This window comes from Salmo salar, chromosome ssa01 (genome assembly GCF_905237065.1).
Source record: "Salmo salar chromosome ssa01, Ssal_v3.1, whole genome shotgun sequence".
In the NCBI taxonomy this organism is placed as follows: domain Eukaryota; kingdom Metazoa; phylum Chordata; class Actinopteri; order Salmoniformes; family Salmonidae; genus Salmo; species Salmo salar.
In genome coordinates this window covers 130,532,671-130,558,266 of record NC_059442.1, presented here as the reverse complement: position 1 = coordinate 130,558,266, position 25,596 = coordinate 130,532,671, and the positions used below count along the sequence as shown (strand labels likewise).

Sequence of the window (25,596 nt, the reverse complement as noted above, 5' to 3'; positions counted from 1 at the left end):
CGACCGCTCTCAAACTTCCCATCATTCTGATTACGGTAGTCATTTTGTCACCCTCATCATGGCAAAGACACGGAGAAATGCATATGATGCAGCTTTCAAGTTGAAGGCGATTGATCTGGCTGTTGGAAAAGGAAATAGAGCTGCTGCACGGGAGCTTGGTCTTAATGAGTCGATGGTAAGACGTTGGAAACAGCAGCGTGAGGAATTGACTCAGTGCAGAAAGACAACTAAAGCTTACTGCAATTTTTTTTTTTTTTTTTTTTACAAGCCGTGTTTCGTTAAAGCCTGTGTAAAGTTCATTTGTTTCAATATACCGGTAGGCACCTGCGGCTTATAGACATGTGCGGCTTATTTATGTTCAAAATAATATATATTTTTTTAATTCAATGGGTGCGGCTTATATTCAGGTGCGCTTAATAGTCCGGAAATTACAGTATCTTTGTTTCATAGTACAGTTTCTTCTTCTTTTTGTTCGGTTTAGTCACATTATTATTCAATGTACAGTGTGTTTGCCAATCGGCTGTGCAGCCAGATTTATTTGCCATTCCCTTTGCCTCATCCCTCTCAACCCTACAATTTTTCAATTCCACATCAATCCACACTGATTTAAAATGTTTTTACATACATTTTCTTAGTAGGTGCATGCTTATTTAGTAACTGGAATAAGCAATTTCATAAATGTGTGAAGTACAGCGTCTGGTTGCTCCTCATTATCCAGGCTGTATCACAACTGGCCGTGATTGGGAGTCCCATAGGGCAGCGCACAATTGGCCCAGCGTCATCCTGGCTTGGCCAGTGTAGGCCATCATTGTAAATAAGAATGACTTGCCTAGTTAAATAAATACAATTACACACCACATTTTTAACATAGGAATCACTAGAAAACGTCTTGTATGACCTCTTATACACACTATTAGGCCCAGCCTTTGGAACTTTGGTTTTCCTGGGTATGGCTGCTATATTACGATCACTACATCTGTTGGATCTGGATACTGCTTTAGAGCAGATTTCTGCAGCATTAGTGAAGATATGATCAATACATGTTGATGATTTCATTCCTGTGCTGTTTGCAACTACCCTGGTAGGTTGACTGAACCTGAACCATGTTGCATGCACTGGTTACAGCTTGAAGCGTTTTCTTGAGTGGGCAGCTTGATGAAAGCCAGACAATATTTAGGTCACCCAGAAAATACCCCTCTGTTGATATCACATACATTATGAAACATTTCACACATTATCCAGATACTGACTGTTAGCACTTGGTGGTCTATAGCAGCTTCCCACCAGAATGGGCTTTAGGGGAGGCAAATGAATCTGTAGCCATATTACTTCAACAGAATTTCCTCTCTAAGCTTTACAGGAATATGACTCTGAACATATACGGCAACACCTCCACCATTTGGCATTCCTGTCTCTTCTGAAGATGTTAAAACCATGCATTGCTACCACTGTATCATCAAAAGGTATTATCTAAGTGGCTTTCAGAGATAGTCAGTATATGAATGTTATCGGTTACTAGCAAGTTCGTTTTAGCACTTTTTGGGGTTTATTTTTTGTTGCTTTACTTGACAAGCTTATTAGAGGTAGACATGACAGTGATATTTATGTTTGAGCTGATGGTGCAGGGTGAGCTGCACACAGTGGACTTCCTTCTAAGGCAAACCGGCTCAGTGCTAACAGTGTAACTCAGGTTCATAGGCACATGATTACTGCATACAAAAGATGTAGGATTGGCAGAGGCATTCAGGGGAGTTAGAGGGCCAGAAATTAGGTTACTTACATTATGACTGCCAACGCCCGTGGGACAATGTACATTTGCAGCAGCACTACGACAACTTGGCGACTCAAGGGTAGGGATTATCTGAGCAGGGCTTGGGTCACTGATAAATAATTTTCTCAAAGCAGCCTTGAAATGCATGGACAGGGTTAGGGCTGGGTGATATGGCCAAAATATCATATTGAGGTATTTCAACAACCAAAAAATGACAATTTGACGGTATTTTATGTTTTTAAATAATAACAATAAAAAAAATATTTAAAACAAGTAGTGAGTGGTCCTAGGGTGGCAACACATATATTCAAAGTGATTTTCAATGGGTCTTTCTCCGTTCTGATTGTTTTATGCTTCAACCAAAAACAATTTTCATACATTTCTGCATTTTCTGCACTCATTTCAGATTATTTCCACACTGTCACAAAGGGATGCACGATATGGGCAAACAATCTAGGCCATATTTTTCAGCAAATGTTGCAATTGCTATTTGACTTGCGATTTAGAGCAAAACACTTGGGTGAAATGTTGTAATCATGGAAATAGAATGATTAGTCTAATTCTATAGTTAGAATATAATAGTGTGCACTTTTAATACAGTGTTTGACATGACAACGAATTAAAATGCAAGGGAGGAGTTATTGTGGCAGGGTAGGAACCAAAGTGTTGATAAGTGTTTCCTAGGGGATGCTATAATCTTTGGCTACATTTAATGTTTTCTCTTAGCTACTTCATGTAGCTAACATATTCATTCTTTGTGTATTCCTCTTTGATTTAGAAGGTACTATTGCACAAACAACATGCTGATTTAGGTCTATATCACTGGTAATACCACGCTGTATAGCTTATTACGTTTGCTCTGACTCAGTACATTTATTAGCTAGCCAGACAGCTAAAATGATTTAGCCCCAACTTGCTAAGAAAAGACAAACTAGCTGTTTGCAGATGTAACAAACACAAACTAATAGTGTAATTATAGAACTCTACTGGATTTATATTAAGTTGCAAAGTGAAAACACTATTGTTGTCATCAACAATGACCTCACCTGGCTTAACTGGTGCCTCCAGAGACAAAACCTCTCGTCACTCAACGCCTAGGTTTACCTCCACTGTACTCACATCCTACCATACCATTGTCTGTACATTATGCCCTGAATCTCTTCTACCACACCCAGAAATCTTCTCCTTTTATTCTCTGTCCCCAATGCACTAGACAACCTGTTATTATAGCCTTCAGCTGTACCCTTATCCTACTCTTCCTCTGGTGATGTAAAGGTTAACCCAGGCCCTGTAGCCCCCAGTTCCACTCCTATTCCCCAGGCGCTATCATTTGTTGACTTCTGTAACCGTAAAAGCCTTGGTTTCATGCATGTTAACATCAGAAGCCTCCTCCCTAAGTTTGTTTTATTCACTGCTTTAGCACACTCCACCAACCCTGATGTCCTAGCAGTGTCTGAATCCTGGCTTAGGAAGGCAACCAAAAATTCTGAAATTTCCATCCCCAACTACAACATTTTCCGCCAAGATAGAACTGCCAAAGGGGGTGGAGTTGCAATCTACTGCAGAGAGAGCCTGCAGAGTTCTGTCATGCTATCCAGGTCTGTGCCCAAACAGTTCGAGATTCCACTTTTAAAAATCCACCTTTCCAGAAATAAGTCTCTCACTGTTGTCGCTTGTTATAGACCCCCCTCTGCCCCCTACTGTGCCCTAGACACCATATGTGAATTAATTGCCCCCCATTTATCTTCAGAGTTTGTACTGTTAGGTGACCTAAACTGGGATATGCTTAACACCCCGGCCGTCCTACAATCTAAGCTAGATGCCCTCAATTGCACACAAATTATCAAGGAACCTACCAGGTACAACACTAAATCCCTAAACACGGGCACCCTCATAGATATCATCCTGACCAACCTGCACTCTAAATACACCTTTGCTGTCTTCAACCAGGATCTCAGCGATCACTGCCTCATTGCCTGCGTCCGTAATGGGTCCGCTGTCAAACGACCACCCCTCATCACTGTCAAACGCTCCCTAAAACACTACAGTGAGCAGGCCTTTCTAATCTACCTGGCCCGGGTATCCTGGAAGGATATTGACCTCATTCCGTCAATAGAGGATGCCTGGTGATTCTTTAAAAGTGCTTTCCTCACCATCTTAAATAAGCATTCCCCTTTCAAAAATTGTAGAACTAAGAACAGATATAGCCCTTGGTTCACTCCAGACTTGACTGCCCTTGGCCAGCACAAAAACATCCTGTGGCATACTGCATTAGCATCGAATAGCCCCCGCTATATGCAACTTTTCAGGGAAGCTAGGAACCAATATACACAGGTAGTTAGGAAAGCAAAGGCTAGCTTTTTCAAACAGAAATTTGCATCCTGTAGCACAAACTCCAAAAAGTTCTGCGGCACTGTAAAGTCCATGGAGAATGAGAGCACCTCCTCCCAGCTGCCCACTGCACTGAGGCTAGGAAACACTGTCACCACTGATAAATCTACGATAATCGAGAATTTCAATAAGCATTTTTCTGCGGCTGGCCATGCTTACCACCTGGCTACCCCTACCCCGGTCAACAGCTCTGTACCCCCCACAGCAACTTGCCCAAGCCTCCCCCATTTCTCCTTCACTCAAATCCAGATAGCTTATGTTCTGAAAGAGCTGCAAAATCTGGACCTCTACAAATCAACTGGGCTAGACAATCTGCACCCTCTCAAAAATTATCCGCCGCAATTGTTGCAACCCCTAGTACTAGCCTGTTCAACATCTCTTTCATATTGTCTGAGATCTCTAAAGATGGGAAAGCTGCCACAGTTATCCCCCTCTTCAAAGGGGGAGACACTGTAGACCCAAACTGTTACAGACCTATATCTATCCTACCCTGCCTTTCTAAAGTCTACGAAAGCCAAGTTAACAAACAGATCACCGACCATTTCGAATCCCACCGTACCTTCTCCGCTATGCAATCTGGTTTCCGAGCTGGTCAAGGGTGCACCTCAGCCAAACTCAAGGTCCTGAACGACATCATAACCGTCATTGACAAAAGACCGTACTGTGCAGCCATATTGATCGACCTGTACACAGCCCATCTGTAAATAGCCCACCCAACTACCCCATCCCCATATTATTATTTTTTTTGCTCCTTTGCAACCCAGTATCTCTACTTGCACATTCATCTTCTGCACATCTATCACTCCAGTGTTAATGCTAAACTGTCATTATTTTGCCTCAATGGCCTATTTATTGCCTTACCTCCCTAATCTTACTACATTTGCACACACTATATATAGATTTTTCTATTGTTACTGACTGTACGTTTGTTTATTCCATGTGTAACTCTGTGTTGTTGTTTGTGTCACACTGCTTTGCTTTATCTTGGCCAGGTCGCAGTTGTAAATGAGAACTTGTTCTCAACTGGCTTACCTGGTTAAATAAAGGTGAAATAAAACATTCAAAAAACATTGTTAAATGCGCTGTATTGACCATGCAGACTGAAAGCAAGTGTCTCGTGGTCGAGGAACAACAAATGTGCTCCTTTAGTGAGAGGTGGCGTGGCTATGTCTGTATTGAAAGAGGCAAGGGGAGCGAGAGAAGGCTCAACTAGCTAAGTAAACTATAAAAATGGATGTTACACACGGCGTATCACATTTAACAAACCAAACATTCAAATACTGTTATAGAAGGTAAAGTAAAAACCCAAACCGGTCCGTGCATCGTAAAGTACGGTATACCGCCCAGCCCTAGACAGGGTCCAGGAGCCAAGATGATTTGGATGGACTCCCGTCTTTCCTATAGAGCATCTTCTGTTTCCAAAAGGTATCTATGAAAGTTATTAACACAGAACTACAGTATAATTTTAGCCAAGTGTGTAATGCCAGCTGAATCTGTGCTTAGCTACGTTCTGTTTATTTTTTTATTTTTTTATCCTCAAAAACTCCCCCAGTCCGTAACGATTACAAGCATACCCAACATGATGCAGCTACCACTATGCTTGAAAATATGGAGAGCGGTACTCAGTAATGTGTTCTGGATTTGCCGCGAAAATAAGACTTTGTATTCAGGACAAAAAGTGTATTGCTTTGCCACATTCTTTGCAGTATTACTTTAGTGCTTTGTTGCAAATGATGTTGCAAGCTTTCCTTTCCTTCTTTTCACTGTCAATTAGGTTAGTGTTGTGGAGTAACTACAATGTTGTTGATCCATCCTCCGTTTTCTCCTATCGCAGCCAGTAAATTCTGTCTTAAATTCACTATTGGCCTCATGGTGAAATCCCAGAGCGGATTCCTTCCTCTCCGGCAACAGAGTTAGGAAGGACGCCTGTATCTTTGTAGTGACTACAGTTGAAGTCGGAAGTTTACATACACCTTAGCTAAATATATTTAAGCTCAGTTTTTGACTTCCTGACATTTAATCCTAGTAAAAAATCCCTGTCTTAGGTCACTTAGGATCACCACTTTATTTTAAGAATGTGAAATGTCAAAATAATAGTAGAGTGATTTTATTTCAGCTTTTATTTCTTTCATCACATTCCCAGTGGGTCAGAAGTTTACATAGATTTAATTAGTATTCGGTAGCATTGCCTTTTAAATTGTTTAACTTGGGTCAACCGTTTTGGGTAGCCTTCCACAAGCTTCCCACAATAAGTTGGGTGAATTTTGGCCCATTCCTCCAGACAGAGCTGGTGTAACTGAGTCAGGTTTGTAGGCCTCCTTGCTTGCACACGCTTTTTCAGTTCTGACCACAAATTTTCTATAGATTTGAGGTCAGGGCTTTGTGATGGCCACTCCAATACCTTGACTTTGTTGTCCTTAAGCCATTTTGCCACAACTTTGGAAGTATGCTTAGGATCATTGTCCATTTGGAAGACCCATTAGCGACCAAGCTTTAACTTCCTGACTGATGTCTTGAGATGTTGCTTCAATATATCCACATAATGTTCCTTCCTCATGGTGCCATCTATTTTGTGAAGTGCACCAATCCCTCCTGCAGCAAAGCACCCCCACAACATGATGCTGCCACCCCCATGCTTCACGGTTTGGATAGTGTTCTTCGGCTTGCAAGCCTCCCCCTTTTTCCTCCAAACATAACAATGGTCATTATGGCCAAAAAGTTATATTTTTGTTTCATCAGAGGACATTTCTCCAAAAAGTACGATCTTTGTCCTCATGTGCAGTTGCAAACCGTAGTCTAGCTTTTTTTAATGGCGTTTTTGGAGCAGTGGCTTCTTCCTTGCTGAGCGGCCTTTCAGGTTATGTCGATATAGGACTCGTTTTACTGTGGATATAGATACTTTTGTACCTGTTTCCTCCAGCATCTTCACAAGGTCCTTTTGCTGTTGTTCTGGGATTGATTTGCACTTTTCGCACCAAAGTACGTTCATCTCTAGGAGACAGAACGCGTCTCCTTCCTGAGCGGTATGACGGCTGCGTGGTCCCATGGTGTTTATACTTGTGTAGTATTGTTTGTACAGATGAACGTGGTACCTTCAGGCATTTAGAAATTGCTCCCAAGGATGAACCAGACTTGTGGAAGTAAAAAAAAAAAAAAAGAATCTGAGGTCTTGGCTGATTTTTCTTTGGATTTTCCAATGATGTCAAGCAAAGAAGCACTGAGTTTGAAGGTAGGCCTTGAAATACATCCACAGGTACACCTCTAATTGACTCAAATGATGTCCAGTTAGCCTATCAGAAGCTTCTAAAGCCATGACATCGTTTTCTTGAATTTTCCAAGCTGTTTAAAGGCATAGTCAACTTAGTGTATGTAAACTTCTGACCCACTGGAATTGTGATACTGGGACAATCAGGCTTTGGCAAACCTCCCTGGTCTTTAAGGTTGAATCTGTGTTTGAAATTCACAGCTCGATTGAAGGACCTTACAGATAACTGTATGTGTGGGGTACAGAGATGGGGTAGTCATTCAAAAATAATGTTAAACATTATTATTGCACACAGAGTGAGTGCATGTATCTTATTATGTAACTTGTTAATCACATTTTGTATTCCTGAACTTATTTAGGCTTGCCACAACAAAGGGGTTGAATACTTATTGACTCAAGACATTTTAGCTTGTCATTTTTATTAATTTGTAAACATTTTTAAAAACAATTATACTTTGACATTATGGGGTATTGTGTGTAGGCCAGTGACAAAACATAATGTAATCCATTTTAAATTCAGACTGTAACAACCACAACAATGTGGAAAAAGTCATGTTCATACTTTCTGAAGGCACTGTAGGCTATCCAAAGTCAAACCAACTTTGCCACGATCGTACACCAGCCTGCTGAAGGTAATTGGCAAAATAATTTGGCTAACACTTCCCACCTGCGAAGGCACACATGAAATACCCAAGTCAAACCACACCCCGACACCAACTCATGTTTGAATTCAGTCATGGCCGCGAGCATTTCTTAATGATCCAAATGTAAAACGTGGCCAAATCAGGAAGGGCAGTGGCCCTATAAACACTATTCAGTCTTAAATATCTGTTGTTGCACAATACCTTATCAAAGCTTCTATTGATGCCACATGCCAGCTGAGTATCAGCTGAGCTGTGTGTGTGTTTGTGCGGGTGCACGCGTGTTCGACTTTAAAGGTGAGTCGAGACGGACTGATCTACATATCCCCTAGCATCATAAATAACTACTCAATAATATATATTTATAGGTCAGTCGGTCACAATTTACCCATGAGTTTTGATGCTCTCGAACACTGCCAGTGTGTGTCGTGATGTGCGTGTGACTATGAAGAGTAGTTTTAGTTTCACCAGTCCCTTACCTCCCCCCCTCCCCATTCCTCTCTCTGTCTCTCTCAGCTGGGACTTCTGCTGTGAGGAAGGAGGTGATCAGGAATAAGATCCGAGCGATTGGGAAGATGGCCCGCGTCTTTTCTGTACTCAGGTAAGTGTTTGTGTGCGTTTGTCTCTATACGGTTTTATTGTTGACGTAATCAACCTCTGTAAAGGTATTTTTTTATTTGATTTAACCAGGAAGGACACATTGAGATTTGAAATCTCTTTTTCAAGAGCTTCCTGGCCAAGATGGGCAGCACCAAGTCATTACACAATTACAGACAGACAACATGAAAAACTACAAGTAATTTAGTAAAAACCATAGATTTCACAAGAGTATAACAAAATCATAAAACAGCAAATTAAAAACATTGACATGTCAGGGAATCAGTCTCAAAATCCTTCATCAGTGATTTAAAAACACCAATCGGGACAAGTTCTTCCAGTTTAAAAGTATTTTGTAAGGCATTCCAAGACGATGGCGCTGAGTACATAAAAGCCCTTTTACCAAATTCAGTTTGGATATTTGGAACAGTTAGCAGGATAAAGTCCTGCTAATGAAGAGAGTACCCACCACATTTCTGAACAATAAAAATGGCCAAATAAAATGGTAGTAAACCCAAAATGTCTTTGTGACTGAGCCTACGAGTGACTAGAGAAGGCCAGCCAACCCCGGTATACAAAGTGCAGTGGTGCGTAAGGGTTTTTCAGTTTAAAATAAATCTCAAAGCGCCATGGTAAAGGGTGTCAATTCATCTCAAACCATGAGTGGTAGCATTCATATATAAAATATCCCTATAGTCTAGTAAAGGCATAAATGTAGCTGATACTAGCTTCCTGGCTTCAAAAGAAAAACAGGCCTTATTACTAAAATAAAATCCCAACTTCAGTTTCATTTTTTTTGTAAGTTGTTGAATATGCAATTTAAAAGAGAGACCGTCATCAATTAAAATTCCAAGATATTTATGAGGTTACAGTCTCAATCTCATTGCCCTGACAGGTAGTAATAGGTGAAAGGTTCAGATATCTATTTCTTGCTTTAGAAAACACCATTAGTTTAGTTTTGTCAGTATTGAGGATAAGCTTCAATTGACACAAGGTATGTTGAACAGTATAAAAAGCAGTTTGCAAGTTCTGGAAAGCTTTTGTGAGAGATGAGGCACAACCATAAATAACAGTATCATCTGCATAAAAGTGAAGTTGCGCATCTTGCACATTTTTTGGGACCAAGTACAGAGCCCTGGGGCACACCATTACAGACAGTATTGATGAAAGACCTGCATACAGATTATATCTGGCCTTGGTTAGGTTCAGTTTTCAATCCAATCTTTGTACGGTGCCTCCCTTGTAACAACCATGCTTTTGAAATTGAAAATGGAATTTGTGTGTGTTGACAGAGAGGAGAATGAGAGTGTGTTACAGCTGAAGGGGCTGACCCCGACTGGGGCCTTGCCTGTAGGAGTTCTGTCTGGAGGACGGCAGACCCTGGAGAGCGGTATGTATACACATCTAAACCTACACACACACAAACATACACCTACACTCATACACTCTAACCTGAATTACTATGGCATCATGCTTTCTCTTTTGCCTGCACTCAAACCCACCAACAGACAAAACCTTCATCACACCCCCCTCTCTCGTTCTCTCTGACTCATACACCCACACTACTAAATCACTCTCTCCCTCTCTCTCCCAGAACACACACAACCTCTCACTCACACACACCAATCCCTAATCCACATTCTCCTTCAACCTACAAAAATATCTTTAAACCTCGATCAAGCTCTTAAACCAAAAACATTGCTGCACTCCTTCTGCACTAACCACTGTGACTGGGACGATCATGTGTAAATCCTAGTACTCCTGTGTCGGGGTTGAGAGGGCAGGGGGAGGTTGGGGATGTAGTTGAATGACCATTGACTGACTGGATTGATAACAAGTCACTGACTATAGATATTTACCACTTTCTAAATGCATTGATAACATACACTGCATGGCCAGTATGTGGACACCTGCTCGTCAAATATCTCATTCCATGGACATTCATATGGAGTTGGTCCCCCTTTTGCTGCTATAACAGCCTCCACTCTTCTGGGAAGGCTTTCCACTAGATGTTGGAACGTTGCTGCGGGGACTTGCTTCCATTCAGCCACGAGCATTAGTGAGGTCGGACACTGATGTTGGGCGATTAGGACTGACTCGCAGTCTGCGTTCCAATTCATCCCAAAGGTGTTTGATGGGGTTGAGGTCGGGGCTCTGTGCAACCCAGTCAAGTTCTTCCACACCGATCTCGACAAACCATTTCTGTATGGACCTCGCTTTGTGCTCGGGGGCATTGTCATGCTGAAACAGGAAAGGGCCTTCCACTAACTGTTGCCACAAAGTTGGAAGCACAGAATCGTCTAGAATGTCATTGTATGCTGTATCGTTAAGATTTCCCTTCACTGGAACCATGATAAACAGCCCCAGACTATTAGTCCTCCTCCACCAACCTTTACAGTTGGCACTATGTATCGGGGCTGGTAGCGTTCTCCTGGCATCCGCTAAACCCAGATTTGTCTGTCGGACTTCCAGATGGTGAAGCGTGATTCATCACTCCAGAGAACGTGTTTCACTGCTCCAGAGTCCAATGGCAGCAAGGTTTACAAAACTCCAGCCGATACTTGGCATTGCACATGGTGATCTTAGGTTTGTGTGCAGCTGCTCAGCCAAGGAACCCATTTCATGAAGCTACTGACGAACAGTTGTTGTGCTGATGTTGCTTCCAGAGGCCGTTTGGAAGTTGGTAGTGTGTTTCAACCGAGGACAAGACGATTTTTACACGCTTCAGCACTCGGTGGTCCCGCTCTGTGCGTTTGTGTCGCCTACCACTTTGCGTCTAGCCGTTGTTGCTCCTAGACGTTTCTACTTTACAATAAAGCACTTACAGTTGACGAGGGCAGAAATTTGACAAACTGATTTGTTGGAAAGGTGGCATCCTATGACGGTGCCACGTTGAAAGTCACTAAGCTCTTCAGTACGGGCCATTCTCCTGCCAACGTTTGTCTATGGAGATTGCATGGCTGTGTGTTTGATTTTATACACCTGTCAGCAATGGGTGTGCCTGAACAGCCGAATCTACTAATTTGAAGGCGTGTCCACATACTTTTGGCCATGTAGTGTAACTCACTACAGATTATGTTTAACACTGAATGCATTGACAACATAATTCACTGACTATATATGATGTTTAACACTCTCTGAATGCATTGATTGCTCACTGATCTGGTTCTGTTGGTAATGTTAACACTCTCTCTCTGTATGTTTTGGGCATGGCTCTACTACTCACGCTTACACAGCTACCGTAGAGGCAGAAGAGGCACGAGGTACGCAAGTCATTTGTCATCTCTCTTTCTCTCTCTCCCCTCCTCCCTCCCCAAAGTTTGAGCTTGTTGTTTATGTACTTATTACCAAGTCTACCTTCAACCCATCAGAGACTAAGGGTGAGGGGTTCTACTAAGATATATGGAATTGATTATTTGATTTGAAATTTTAAGACCCCTTGAAGTAACTCCCAAAAATATGTAAAACATTTTTTTTATTCATTATTATTTTGGGCCTTACTGCTATTAGCCTATACAAACACATTGAATAACAGATAGTTCCAGAAAAATATCAAAAAGAAGTTTGTTTTGAAGTGTCTCTCCTATATCGGAGCGATATTAGAAAGATCAGGAAGTGTTTTTAATTTTTTTGTTTTATATTTTTATGCATTAAATCGTCTCCATATATACTGTACTTGCATTCATTTTTTTTCAACGGGTACCGGGGACCTTCAGACAAGTCTTGTTGAGGCCAGTGGGCATCCCCGGGCAAAACAATTGACATGTACATGTTTGTGAGAGTCACCTTTGCACAGAGGGGTCATATTAGTTTGTAGACCAAACGGTTCGGACCTTACAGACAGAAGTTGGCGGATCATCTGTACCAACTTCAGACGAGTCTGACACTTGTGGAGGTCGTAGAGCAAAATGGAGAACGCCATCGTGAGAGTTTCATCTTTCCATAATAGTTTGTAGGCCATTCGGACGCTACAGATGATTTTTTTTGTTGAGAAGACCAATTTTCGGGATGTCTCATGGTCTGACAAACACTGCTCTAGCTCTCACCTTTCAGCGCAGATGCGGAAGTCCGACATCGGCAGATGCGGTGGATTGAGTTGCATCCATTTTCTTTTTTTGTTAAACGTCTCTAGCTTATTTATTATGGTAATTTGTTTTCCCCGGGGGCGCAGACATCAACTTTAGGGGGTTTAAGGTATTTTTTTACAGAGTTAAGTGCAGTTTTGTGGACATAAAATGTTGCCCATTAGTCAGTATTGATCTACATAACCACTATGTAAACATGGTTTCTCATAAGCTATAGGAACATGCAGATTTTTTTTGTTAGCTTAACTAGCAACACAAAATATCAGGCTATTGACCTTAAAGTATCAGACTGTTTATGCCAGTTTGCGCCCATCCGCTCCCTCTGTCTCTACCCTTCACTCCCTCGTTCTCTCCCCTGCACTCCATCTCTTTTTCTCTCACCTGGTCTCAATCTCTCTCTCTTGTTTGTTTGCCCATGCTGCCTTGATGTTCTTCAAGTAAGTGTCTTACCTCTAACCACCAAGTCTAACAACTAAACCTCTCTAGTCTGAGAAAAAATAAGAAACCTGCACACTGCTCTTTCTAGTATCACAATGATACTAGCAGGAGCAGTGATACTAGCAGGAGCAGTGATACTAGCAGGAGCAGCGATACTAGCAGGAGCAGCGATACTAGCAGGAGCAGCGATACTAGCAGGAGCAGCGATACTAGCAGGAGCAGCGATACTAGCAGGAGCAGTGTGCAGGTTTCTTCTTTTTTCTCATGTTACCATGCACCTGCAACAAAGAGCTCAGATTGGCGAGTGCCATTTGAATAAAATATCAGACTACTACTTTACCATGTATTAGCGACTAAACATTACCATATTAAACTACTTTACCATGTATTAGCGACTAAACGTTACCATATTAAACTACTTTACCATGTATTAGCGACTAAACATAACCATATTAGACTAGTTTACCATCTATTAGTGACTAAACATTACTATATTAGACTAGTTTACCATGTATTAGTGACTAAACATTACCATATTAGACTATACTACTTTACCATGTATTTGCGACTAAACATTACCATATTAGACTAGTTTACCATGTATTAGTGACTAAACATTACCATATTAGACTATACTACTTTACCATGTATTAGCGACTAAACATTACCATATTAGACTATACTAGTTTACCATGTATAATCAACCTAACATTACCATATTAGACTATACTAGTTTACCATGTATAATCAACCTAACATTACCATATTAGACTATACTAGTTTACCATGTATTAGTGACTAAATTACCATATTAAACTATACTAGTTTATCATGTATTTGCAACCTAACATTACCATATTAGACTATACTTATGACCACTACCTAGTACCTTCTAGACTAGAGCCTAATCCTTCCTCTTTACCCATATACCTCCCTTACCCAGCATCATACCAAACCTAGAGTTGTATCCCCCTTACCCTCTTTATACCCTGCAACTGTGGTGTGTGTTGGGTTCCTGCACTGATGCTAAACTCTACATCTCTCCTCCAGCCATCCAAGGGTTCAACCCGCAGCATAAGATCCAGTCCTTTGAGGAGGCCCGAGGTCTGGACAGGGTCAATGAGAGGATGCCCCCCCGCCAAGATGCTCCTCCCCCTTCCAACAACCTTACAGCCAGCGCCCCACCCGACAAGAACGGGACCAACACACAGGCCTAGACACCTGGCCCACCTCCCTCACTCTGTCTCCCTCTGTTTTTCCCTCTTCTCCCTTTCTCTTGTGCCTTTCTCCCTCTCTCTGCTGTCCTCTCTCTTTTTTTCACTCTCTCCCCTTCCCTCTTCTTCGTCTCTTCTTTCTCTCCTCTCTTTTCTCCCTCTTCCTCTCCTTCTCTCCCTCTCTTCTCTCTGTGAGGGGCAGTAGGATGGGTCTTTCTTACTTGGCCTCCAGAGAATCAGTCCAACATCATGTTTATTTATTTCATCTAGAATGAATCTAATGTCATCAGTTTAAAAGTGGATCTGAACAAATGACACATGATGATTAAATCTACAGTGTACATTTCTATAAATGATACATAACGATTCAATATACAATGTACATTTCTATGTAGACTGGCCCTAGGCTGGGGCTTCACTGCCGTATTAAATAAAAGGCAAATCCATTTTGTAATTTTGAGTTGATATTTGGGATAATATTCAGAACACATTTTTATCTGTTACTACTTTGTGTGCTTGGCAAAGGAAGACCTGTGCTGTAACTCATATAAAGGTCTTTACTCCTCTAAGATATAAAGTATCTAGGCTATGGTACCTAAAATATGAAGTACCTACGCTATGGTGCCTAAGATAAAGTACATCTGCTGTGTCTGTTCGTGTCCCACCCAAAAAGAGCAAGCAAGAGCACTTGAATAAAAAAAAAAACGAGAAATCGATTGGAACCTCCATTGCATTAAATCCATCCTTTCTTATGCCAATGATAGTGTGACAGAGTATTGACATTTATATTATATGTACATTATAAATGTTCCCTTCTCTCAATGTGATTTTGACTTTGTTTTTATTATTTTTTTATTTTTACGAAAAGTAGAATTAGGCGTTATACCTAGCTCAGCCAGGGGGAGGGGTGAAGTAAAGATGAGTTGTCTCTTTTTGAAGATGTCAGTTGGTTATCAGTGGAGGAGTTGAAGATTGTGTATGAGAGAGAGAGCGCGAGATGTATGAGTGAAAGGTTTGTGTGTGGAGAGGATGGTGGTAGGTGGATGATGACTAAGTGGAGGCGAGTCGGTGAGACGAGTGGCTGTTTGGAGTGTGGGTTTTTGGATGGGGTGGAGGTATTGGGGGTTGTGGGGGAAGGGGGGGGCGTTAATAAAGAATGGTGTTGTGGAGGTGTACTGTATGTGAGGGGGTGGGAGAGGGGGGGCCGGGGCCTCATTTTGTTTCTGACTTCTGTTCCAGCTCCTCAACATCTCACAGAATGTACAGAGATTGTTTAATCAAGGTTTTTCTTAATAGCTGAATAAAAAAAATATATGTTTTTTTGTCAAGTACTTGTACTGCGAGGCCTCTGATTTCTGTAGATGTATCACTCCATTCAATAAAAACTGAAAAGGAACAATTATGTTAACTTGTAGAATTTGTTGAAAATACGTTTTTTTTATATATACATTTAGCATTCTACAAAAAAAATAAACACCGCTTTATTTTATTCATATTTTATTCATTTTCTAAATTCAGCATATACACTGTAGGGTTGGGAGGTAGGGGTTATGGGTCTGGTCCTGGGTTCGATGTGGGATTGGAATGTAAGTAATTCCTGATGTTCCACAGGGATAAAAGATTGCTCTACTGTTTTGCGAGACTAAAAGATATAATCATATTCAAATAAATAATCTCAGTCAACCTCAATCTTGGGTAACACATTAACATGAATATAGAACTAATACGTTACAGAAGACAAAGATCCCAATCGGTCAATCATAAATCACATTTACAAAATCTCTGATAATGTACATGGATTTATCATGAAAATAATATTTCCAGTTTCTGAGTGTAATAAAAGCCGTAATATGTATTGTGTGAGTAGGTGGTTGCGTCTGTGTATGGGGGTAGGGAGGCAGTAGATACTAGGAGATTCTCATTGCATATGATAGGGATGGTTAGGGCCAGGCTTGTCTCTGTACTGATGCTCTATAGTAAAGCTAGTGGCGACTAAAGGATACGAAGGAACATACAGATAGAAGAATATGTGTATGATATGATATAGGGTAAGTTAGTATGTGATATGGGTAGTTAGGGAGTGATAGTTTGTTGTGTGGTATTCTTCGTTAGGCAGTGCAGCGGTTCCTGTTTCCTGTCTGACGGATAAGGTCACTTCCTGCTAGAAAAGTTGAACGTTTTTCTTCAGATTATTTCGTTTCCACAGCGACAGGCGGTCGAACTCAGCAATGGGCATTCCGAACAGACGCTCAAAGTCCTCAGGAGAAAGGTGTCTCTGAGGAGAGAACACACAAACACTTAGTAACATACACACACAAACTAACACATTTCAGTAGTAACACATATGACATATGTCCAGTTGAAGTCAGAAGTTTACATACACCTTAGCCAAATACACTTAAACTCAGTTTTTGACAATTCCTGACATAAAATCCTAGTAAGAATTCCCTGTCTTACGTCAGTTAGGATCACCACTTTATTTTAAGAATGTGAAATGTCAGAATAATTAGTAGAGAGAATTATTTATTTCAGTTGGGTGAATTTTGGCCCATTCCTCCTGACAGAGCTGGTGTAACTGAGTCAGGTTTGTAGGCCTCCTGCTCGCACACGCTTTTTCAGTTCTGCCCACAAATTTTCTATAGGATTGAGGTCAGGGCTTTGTGATGGCCACTCTAATACCTTGACTTTGTTGTTCTTAAGTCATCTTGCCACAACTTTGGAAGTATGCTTGGGGTCATTGTCCATTTGGAAGACCCATTTGCGACCAAGCTTTAACTTCCTGAATGATGTCTTGCGATGTTGCTTCAATATATCAAATATTTTCCTCCCTCATGATGCCATCTATTTTGTGAAGTGCACCAATCCCTCCTGCAGCAAAGCACCCCCACAACATGATGCTGCCACCCCCGTGCTTCACGGTTTGGATGGTGTTCTTCGGCTTGCAAGCCTCCCCCTTTTTCCTCCAAACATAACAATGGTCATTATGGCCAAACAGTTCTATTTTTGTTTCATCAGACCAGAGGACATTTCTCCAAAAAGTACGATCTTTGTCCCCATGTGCAGTTGCAAACCGTAGTCTGGCTTTTTTATGGCAGTTTTGGAGCAGTGGCTTCTTCCTTGCTGAGAGACCTTTCAGGTTATGTCGATATAGGACTCGTTTTACTGTGGATATAGATACTTTTGTACCTGTTTCCTCCAGCATCTTCTCAAGGTCCTTTGCTGTTGTTCTGGGATTGATTTGCACTTTTCGCACCAAAGTACATTCATCTCTAGGAGATAGAACGGTGTACTTCCTGAGTGGTATGACAGCTGCGTGGTCACATGGTGTTTATACTTGCGTACTATTGTTTGTACAGATGAACGTGGTACCTTCAGGCATTTAAAAATTGCCCCTAAGAATGAACCAGACTTGTGGAGGTCTACAATTTTGTTCTGAGGTCTTGGCTGATTTCTTTTGATTTTCCCATGATGTCAAGCAACGAGTCACTGAGTTTGAAGGTAGGCCTTGAAATACATCCACAGGTACACCTATCAGAAGCTTCTAAAGCCATGACATTTTCTTTAATTTTCCAAGCTGTTTAAAAGGCACAGTCAACTTAGTGTATGTAAACTTCTGACCCACTGGAATTGTGATACAGTGAATTATAAGTGAAATAATCTGTCTGTAAACAATTGTTGGAAAAATGACTTGTGTCATGCACAAAGTAGATGTCCTAACCGACTTGCCAAAACTATAGTTTGTAACAAGGAATTTGTGGAGTGGTTGAAAAACGAGTTTTAATGACTCCAACCTAAGTGTATGTAAACTTCCGACTTCAAATGTACATGCACACACAAACCTCCAGTCTGGTACGGTCCACGCCCGGCGGAAGCTTGCAGCGCCCTCTATGGGTGACTATGAGCATTTCATATGGGTAGATCTGAGGAGAAAACACAGTGCTGGCTGGGTCTCTTTTTTTTTTTACATGCAAGAAAGAATTTAGTATCTTAAAGAAATCTCACTGTGATTTTAGTGGGGTTTTGTCTGTGTGCATGTTAGTGCTCACCGTCTGTTCCAGCATACTTGGCAGTGAGTTTCCTCTGTCCATCCTTTCCCGCGGTGCCTCGCCATTCTACACACACACACACACACACACACACACACACACACACACACACACACACACACACACACACACACACACACACACACACACACACACACACACACACACACACACACACACACACACACACACACACACACACACACACACACACACACACACCGTTAGTGAAATCCAAAATGCACTATAGATAGATATGACTTCAACAGAGGGAAGAGGTCGCTTTGAAATCACGTCCGGGATTCAAACGGATCGTGCTTGTAGACAACGCAGACATCGGTTCAATTAGAAATTGCCTTTAAAGGTCAAGCATGCTATAACGCAGATCTAGCGCATATCGAAATGGATCTCGGCCTAACCTCTTACCTCTTCAGTTGCACAACACGACAGGGAGAGACAAGAAAAAGGAGAAAGTGAAATAGTTATATTCATACATAAATATAGACTTAAATATATATATATATTGGCGAACTTGCTTGTGTGGGCCCTACTTCACTACTACAAGTGCTTTTGTAACACATGCTAATAGCCTACCTGCTCTGCCCTGATCCCCCTCTATAGCAAACTCTGCTGACTGCATCTGCATAGAAGTAACACGCGTAAGTCATCACAAACAAACACACACACGTACACCCACTGCAACGCACGCACAAACACACACACACACACACACTCACCCTGGTCAGACCTGAGTGGGAGGAGGACTTCAAGGAGGAACCTGTAGTAATCAGAGCAACCAATCAGAATCAGGTTCTTACACACACGCACACACACACACACACACACACACACACACACACACACACACACACACACACACACACACACACACACACACACACACACACACACACACACACACACACACACACACACACACACACACACACACACACACACAGAGGACTGTAACTTACTGGTGTGCATGTGCGTTCTGTCTGGCAGTGACTGAGTCTTCCTGCGTCCAATGCCAAGTAGAGCCTTCTCCTTTTCCTCCTTCTCCTCCTTCAGGATCAGCCTGCCCAGGTTAGACTTGATCTGGCACACCCACGTCACACACACACAAGCAAACATGTGCATGCAGACATACACACCATCAATCAATACATATTGACTAGTGAAGACGGTTACACTTCCTATGATAATATGTTTTGCATTACAATGCATTATACATAGCTGAAATGGCGTTATGAAAGCACTTATATAACATGACGAACATGACGAAGACGGTCTCCGTGGGATGGGTTACCTTGTGGAGCTCCTGCTCCTGCAGTGTCTTGGCATCATCAGTCAGGTCTTCAAATTCATCCTTCCCCTCTTCCTCTTCCTCCTTCTTCCTCCTCCACTCGATCTCTGTGGCAACAACAGGAGAGATTAGACCACACACTACCAGTACCTCTCCAATCACATTCGCGCGTGTCCGTGCGGCGTGCGTGTGCGTGTTACCCATAGTAGCCAGTGAAGGAGGACAGGGCCAGTACTCTGTCTCTATCTTTGAGGGCAGATTGGGGTCTGGTTTCTGAGCTGCTGGGAACATAGACGACTGGATGATGCTGGCCATCACGTGCTGCTTGCTGACCTCTACAGAGGCAGAGAATGAATTAGACACACAAAGACACACACACACACACTCTTAGAATTATCAGACACACACAAACAAATATACTGTACCCTGTTTAAAATTAGGCAACTTCTTGTAGATGTTGGCACCATTATCTAAAATAAAACACAGAATTAGAAAAGTAGATGTGTGTGTGTTTATGTGTGCAAGTGTGTGTGTGTGTGTGTGTGTGTGTGTTTGTGTGTACCTGGCGTGTGGAAATGTTGCTGTACAGGGGTGGCTGTCTTTCGGAGCTGCAATGTAGAGCCTCCTGGAGACCCTCCCCCCTCTCTATACTCCTTCAGCTGAGAGAAGAGAGAGAGAGAGAGAGAGAGAGAGAGAAGAGAGAAAGAGATATGGAAAGAGAGAGAGAGAGAGAGAGAGAGAGAGAGAGAGAGAGAGAGAGAGAGAGAGAGAGAGAGAGAGAGAGAGAGAGAGAGAGAAGAGAGAAAGAGATATGGAAAGAGAGAGAGAGAGAGAGAGAGAGAGAGAGAGAGAGAGAGAGAGAGAGTTACTACTGCTGGGTAACTGGATGAAAAGAAAGACCCACCCAACACAGAGAAATAAAGGGAGGAAGAAAGGGGGGAGAGAAGAAGGGGAGAGAAGGAGAGGGAGAGAGGGTCGCAGAAGTGTCTTACCTCAGGAGAGGGAGGAGGAGAGATGGAGGAAGGAGAGAGGGATCTCTGGAGAAGGAAGAGGAGAACACAGTCACATCCCACTCTCCTCCCTTTTTACACAGCCTTTATGAGTTACTTACTCTAACACGAAGTGTGTGTGTACCTCTCTACGGGGCGTACGCGGCGCGTCTAGCGGTGAGAAGGTGAGGTGGGGTTGGTAGGTCATCAAATCTGGTCTCTCCACCTACAGAATAGCACAGACAGCGTTGAATCACAAACACGCATGTACACATGCACCAATAAACCACACACACACACCCCCCACACAAAAACCATGTACACACACACAGACCCTACCTGTAGAATACTTTTATCTCTGGGCAGAGCAGCAAGATCCCTGTACTCCACCACTTCGTCATTCACACGGGCCTGGAGGAATAGCAAGAAAGTGTGTGTTGGTGCAGTGTGTGTGTGTGTGTGTGTGTGTGTGTGTGTGTGTGTGTGTGTGTGTGTGTGTGTGTGTGTGTGTGTGTGTGTGTGTGTGTGTGTGTGTGTGTGTGTGTGTGTGTGTGTGTGTGTGTGTGTGTGTGTGTCTCTCTCTCTCTCTTACCATGATGCTGGGTGAGCCAGGAGCACTTGGACCCCGCAAGGAGGAGGATATGCTGCCCGGGGCTGGCCGTCCCTCCACCTAGACACAGACATTATAAATCACACCTAACCCCTCCCTCCACCTACACAGAGGAAGACGTATGTGTGTGTGTGTGTGTGTGTGTGTGTGTGTGTGTGTGTGTGTGTGTGTGTGTGTGTGTGTGTGTGTGTGTGTGTGTGTGTGTGTGTGTGTGTGTGTGTGTGTGTGTGTGTGTGTGTGTGTGTGTGTGTGTGTGTTACCTTCTGCATGATGGTGAAAATCCCTCCTGTGGTTTAAACCAGATGGCTTTGAGAGAGAAAATAGAGGGAGGTTAGGAGAAGCGGAACAACTCAGTGATGTGGATAAGGACCAAGATTCATAAAGCCCTTCTTTCTGATGGAGGATATTGTTGCCACTGTGAACTGCATCCACAAGCTCCTCACAACAACATCCCACTCACACTGTCTCACACACACACCGCCCAAAACCACTGCCCTCAATAGTCACTCGACATAGTGTGTGACACACGCACCCTCTGGCTGTACGTGATGAAAACAAAGATTCTCTTCAGTGGCGGTGCGTGGGTAAAATCAGCGGGGAAGTCTAGCCAGAAAACAAAAAGCCATATTACAACCATATGCCTATCGACCGTGATATATAGGCCTAAAGGCCGAGACAATAAGAAGACACCGTGGAATAAATGCAACCACACCTTTGTTTCATCACAAAACAGGAGAACAACTTCTGTCCACAAAGCACAACGAGATGCAACAATTCAAGTTGTTTCTGTCAATGACGTATTGCTCTTGATGTAATGTGATAGGAGTGATGCCAAATCCAAAATGGCTTCCCTTGACAGCTCATTCAGTTTAGTTCAACGCTGATTGGCTGTTATTTTATACTGTTTTTATTAAGGGAGGCCAAATGCTCGCTGGCTTCCCTTGCATTCAATGCTATGGACAGCAACAATGTCATACTCGGATAGATGGCCTACACATACAGAGACAGCGATGTTTCGCTCGCTCAGATGCTTTCTACGGTGAGATACATTCAGCCTCCTGCAAATTGAAGTAAAATTATGAAACACATAGAGACGAAAGATAAATTATTATTATATTTTTTTTTGGCATGCTAAGTTAACATATGGAATTATTTTAAGATGGTCATACCAAGGATCATTTAGCTATTTTATTTTTTATTTTAAGACCCCTTAAGGTACAAAAAAATATGTACAAAAAATATTTGATGAAACACTGAATTTGGTCTTACTGCTATTAGCCCATAGAAACCTATTGAATAACAGATTCACCACATGGAACAACAGATAGTCTGAAAAAAATGTAAAGGAAGTTTGTTGTGAAGTGTCTGTCCTATATCTGAGAGAAAAAAAAGAAAGATCAGGAAACAACATATATTTTTACACCTATTTAACCTTTTATTTTAGGCACTTAACTACTTCCATTCATTTTTTCAACTTGTACCGGGGTATCTTCAGACGAGACATGTGAGGCTTGTGTTTGTCCTAGAGCAAAACAACCAACATGTACGTCTTCGTGAGAGACTCCATAGACGGGGTCATAATATTTTGTAGGCCTAACCGGTCGGCCCGCTGCAGACGTTTTCGTGAGAAGACCCATTCGGGATGTCTCATGATCTGACAAACACCGATGCAGCTCTGCCACCTTTCACAGCAGATACGGAAGGGCGACATCGGCGGATGCGGTGGATTGATGCATCTAATGCAACGAAATAGATATCTCTAACTTAAACCAACGGATTTTGATGGGGATTTTTGTATTATGTTACTTAGATTTGCACTGTGGATCGGACATTGGCTCTAGGGGTTAAAGAAAGAGATAATGGTTGAGAGAGAGAGGGAGAGAGATGAGGGAGAGCGATTTAAGGAGGAGAGTGGGAGTAGAGAGATGAAATCCTCTGCTGAAGGATCTATTCTTCCTCTTACCCTCCTTTCCCATCCATCTCTTACTCCCCTTCCTCCCTTTCTCTCCCTCTCCCTGGCTAGGTTCTGGTTTGCCCCACCTTCTCTCCGAAGTGCACTTGTTTGTCAGATTTTTTAAACCAGTCCATTCCTTAAAGATTCAGGCACCAACCTCCATCCTTCCCCCTCCCCCTCTCCTGCCTCCTCCCGCTCTCTCTCTCTCTAACTGAACTGTTTATCAGTCCTGCCAGTCAAGCCGACGCCCAGCCAGCCATCACCACGGTTACACTCCCCACACTGGGGATCATCACTTTGGAGAGGCCACCTCTCTTTTGCTTTCTCTCTCCCTCTGGCTTTCTATCTCCCTTTCTCTCTTCCCCTCTTTCTCTCCCAGTCCCTCCTTCCACCTTTCTCACACACACAAACAGACAGACACACACACACACACACACACACACACACACATTGATACAGTGTGTAGACAGCAGTGTGGGGCAGCTCTGAGCTCTCTGCCAACTGTGTGAGCAGATTAATATTGATCTATTGGGATCTGTCCTGAGATCTGTTGCTCTGAGAGTGGATCCGGCTTAGGAGATCTATAGGGAGCAGGCAGGCCGCAGACGCTACAGTAAAATATAGATGGGGTCTAGTCTATAGGGTAATAGAAGAGCTAATAGCTCCACCTTGCCCTACTTATAGGCAAGTTAGATTGTTTTTGCAACATTGCTTATACCTATCCAATCTGTTCAGATCTATAGGGGGTTAAGGGTTGTTTGTTTGTGGACAGTGCCCTTGAGGACAGACTCAAGTTCCCAACTCTGCTCACAGAGGAATTTCCTTTAGAACCACATCCTGCATGGCCACTGCCCAAAACAACACACACTTTCTCCTCTCTCTCTTTCTTTCTCTCTCTGTCACAATTCCATGGGCTTTATTGGCATGGGAAAAATATATTTCAATTGCCAAAGCAAGTGAAATAGATAATAAACAAAAGTGAAATAAACAATCAGAAATGAACAGTAAACTCTCTCTCCCTCTCTCTCTCTCTCTCTCACACACACACACACACACACACGCACAAACCCACACAAGGTCTAATTAGGCACAGTCAGATGGCTGGCCTGGTTTGAACGCGTAGTGCTCGCAATAGAGGGGCCGCGTAAACATGCGCAGCATGCATCATCACCGAGTGGGCTGGCTGGTGCCCTTGTCTGATTAAAGATACAGTTTGGAGTTGCTTTCAAGGAGTCATATTTGCTATGATAAAGATGTATAACAATATAGCCTCAAAATAGATAACGGACCAGATGAACATAGGCTGCTATAAGCTAAATGAGCCTATTAATAATACATCATGTAAGCCTATCATATTATAGGCTCTCTATCCAATAAGACTATAATAATCACGTCATACGGCTTTCCGTCGATAAATGCGCACGAGGGGGAATGAGACAAAGAGCTGGCCGTAGCAAAACAATATGCTTGAATTATTTACATGAAATGTGCTTATCAGCCCGTATGATAATACGATATAGGTCATTATTTATCCTTCCAGGACGCCCTCGGGCCAATAGCCCTAGTTGATTTTCAAATGCAATGGTTTTTTTTAAACGTGCCTAATAATACAATAAAATCAAATAATCCGATTTTACCTGCGATTCAAACCGATCGATCCGCCGTCATCAACAAAATAACACCAACTATAATGATGGGAACAGATCAAGCATGCCAGAATCCCATCAGTCGCGTGCCATGGGCGAGAGGCTTTCGGGTTAACGGCGCTCCTAGACACGGATGACGGTGGAGGAAGGGAGGATGTACGCGTGCGTGAGTGCGTGTTTTAAAACGGGGCTTGGGCTGCAAAGAGACAGCCCCTGGGCTGCATCTCAATCTAGTAGCTTCCTCCTCTCCTCTCTTCTTCTATTCTCTAGTCTTCCATCATCCCCTCCCAACCAGTGGCGGTTGGTGTCATTTCAGATGAGGGAGGATGATTCTGTTTTTTTATGAGCATGGCCTTATTTCTATTACATTATATTAGATGACTGTCATTCATATTCCATTAACCCAGCTCAATGTAACATCAACCGGTTTAGTCTACTACATGATACTCAAATGTACCCTGTACCCATCATGAGGTTTCTACAACCTAGCCTATGAATGTAAGTTTACAACATAGAGAATTTTGAGTACTCAAGGTGACAGACAGTGACACATTCAATACCGCCTTGCACACTCTTGTCTGCATCTAGCTGATCTAGACAGTAATCATTAGTTCAACAGTTGCAAATGTACATTTCTATTGGA

At 42.5% G+C, this 25,596-nt stretch overlaps 2 protein-coding genes across 4 annotated transcripts in view; one reads left to right on the top strand and one right to left on the bottom strand.

The window, feature by feature from the left end:
* The window catches only part of pp2bc (Serine/threonine-protein phosphatase 2B catalytic subunit), a 28,933-nt gene extending 13,132 nt beyond the window's left edge, over nucleotides 1-15,801 (top strand). The window contains exons 10-13 of one of the 3 annotated variants that reach the window (XM_014128458.2): nucleotides 8,585-8,669; nucleotides 9,958-10,055; nucleotides 11,902-11,928; nucleotides 14,248-15,801. In XM_014128458.2, the coding sequence (XP_013983933.1) occupies nucleotides 8,585-8,669; nucleotides 9,958-10,055; nucleotides 11,902-11,928; nucleotides 14,248-14,405 (368 nt within the window). In that variant the 3' untranslated portion in view covers nucleotides 14,406-15,801. 3 annotated transcript variants of the gene reach the window in all.
* An 81-nt stretch (nucleotides 15,802-15,882) lies between these two features.
* On the bottom strand, nucleotides 15,883-25,049 carry dema (Dematin). The gene is given in 16 exon segments (NM_001140164.1): nucleotides 15,883-16,677; nucleotides 18,242-18,322; nucleotides 18,449-18,516; nucleotides 19,043-19,088; nucleotides 19,186-19,226; nucleotides 19,426-19,546; nucleotides 19,758-19,861; nucleotides 19,955-20,089; nucleotides 20,180-20,224; nucleotides 20,317-20,413; nucleotides 20,747-20,791; nucleotides 20,889-20,969; nucleotides 21,083-21,154; nucleotides 21,336-21,413; nucleotides 21,614-21,659; nucleotides 24,945-25,049. Coding segments are annotated over 15 exon segments (1,137 nt in total). The 5' UTR covers nucleotides 21,623-21,659; nucleotides 24,945-25,049; the 3' UTR covers nucleotides 15,883-16,563.
* Between the last annotated feature and the right edge of the window lie 547 nt (nucleotides 25,050-25,596).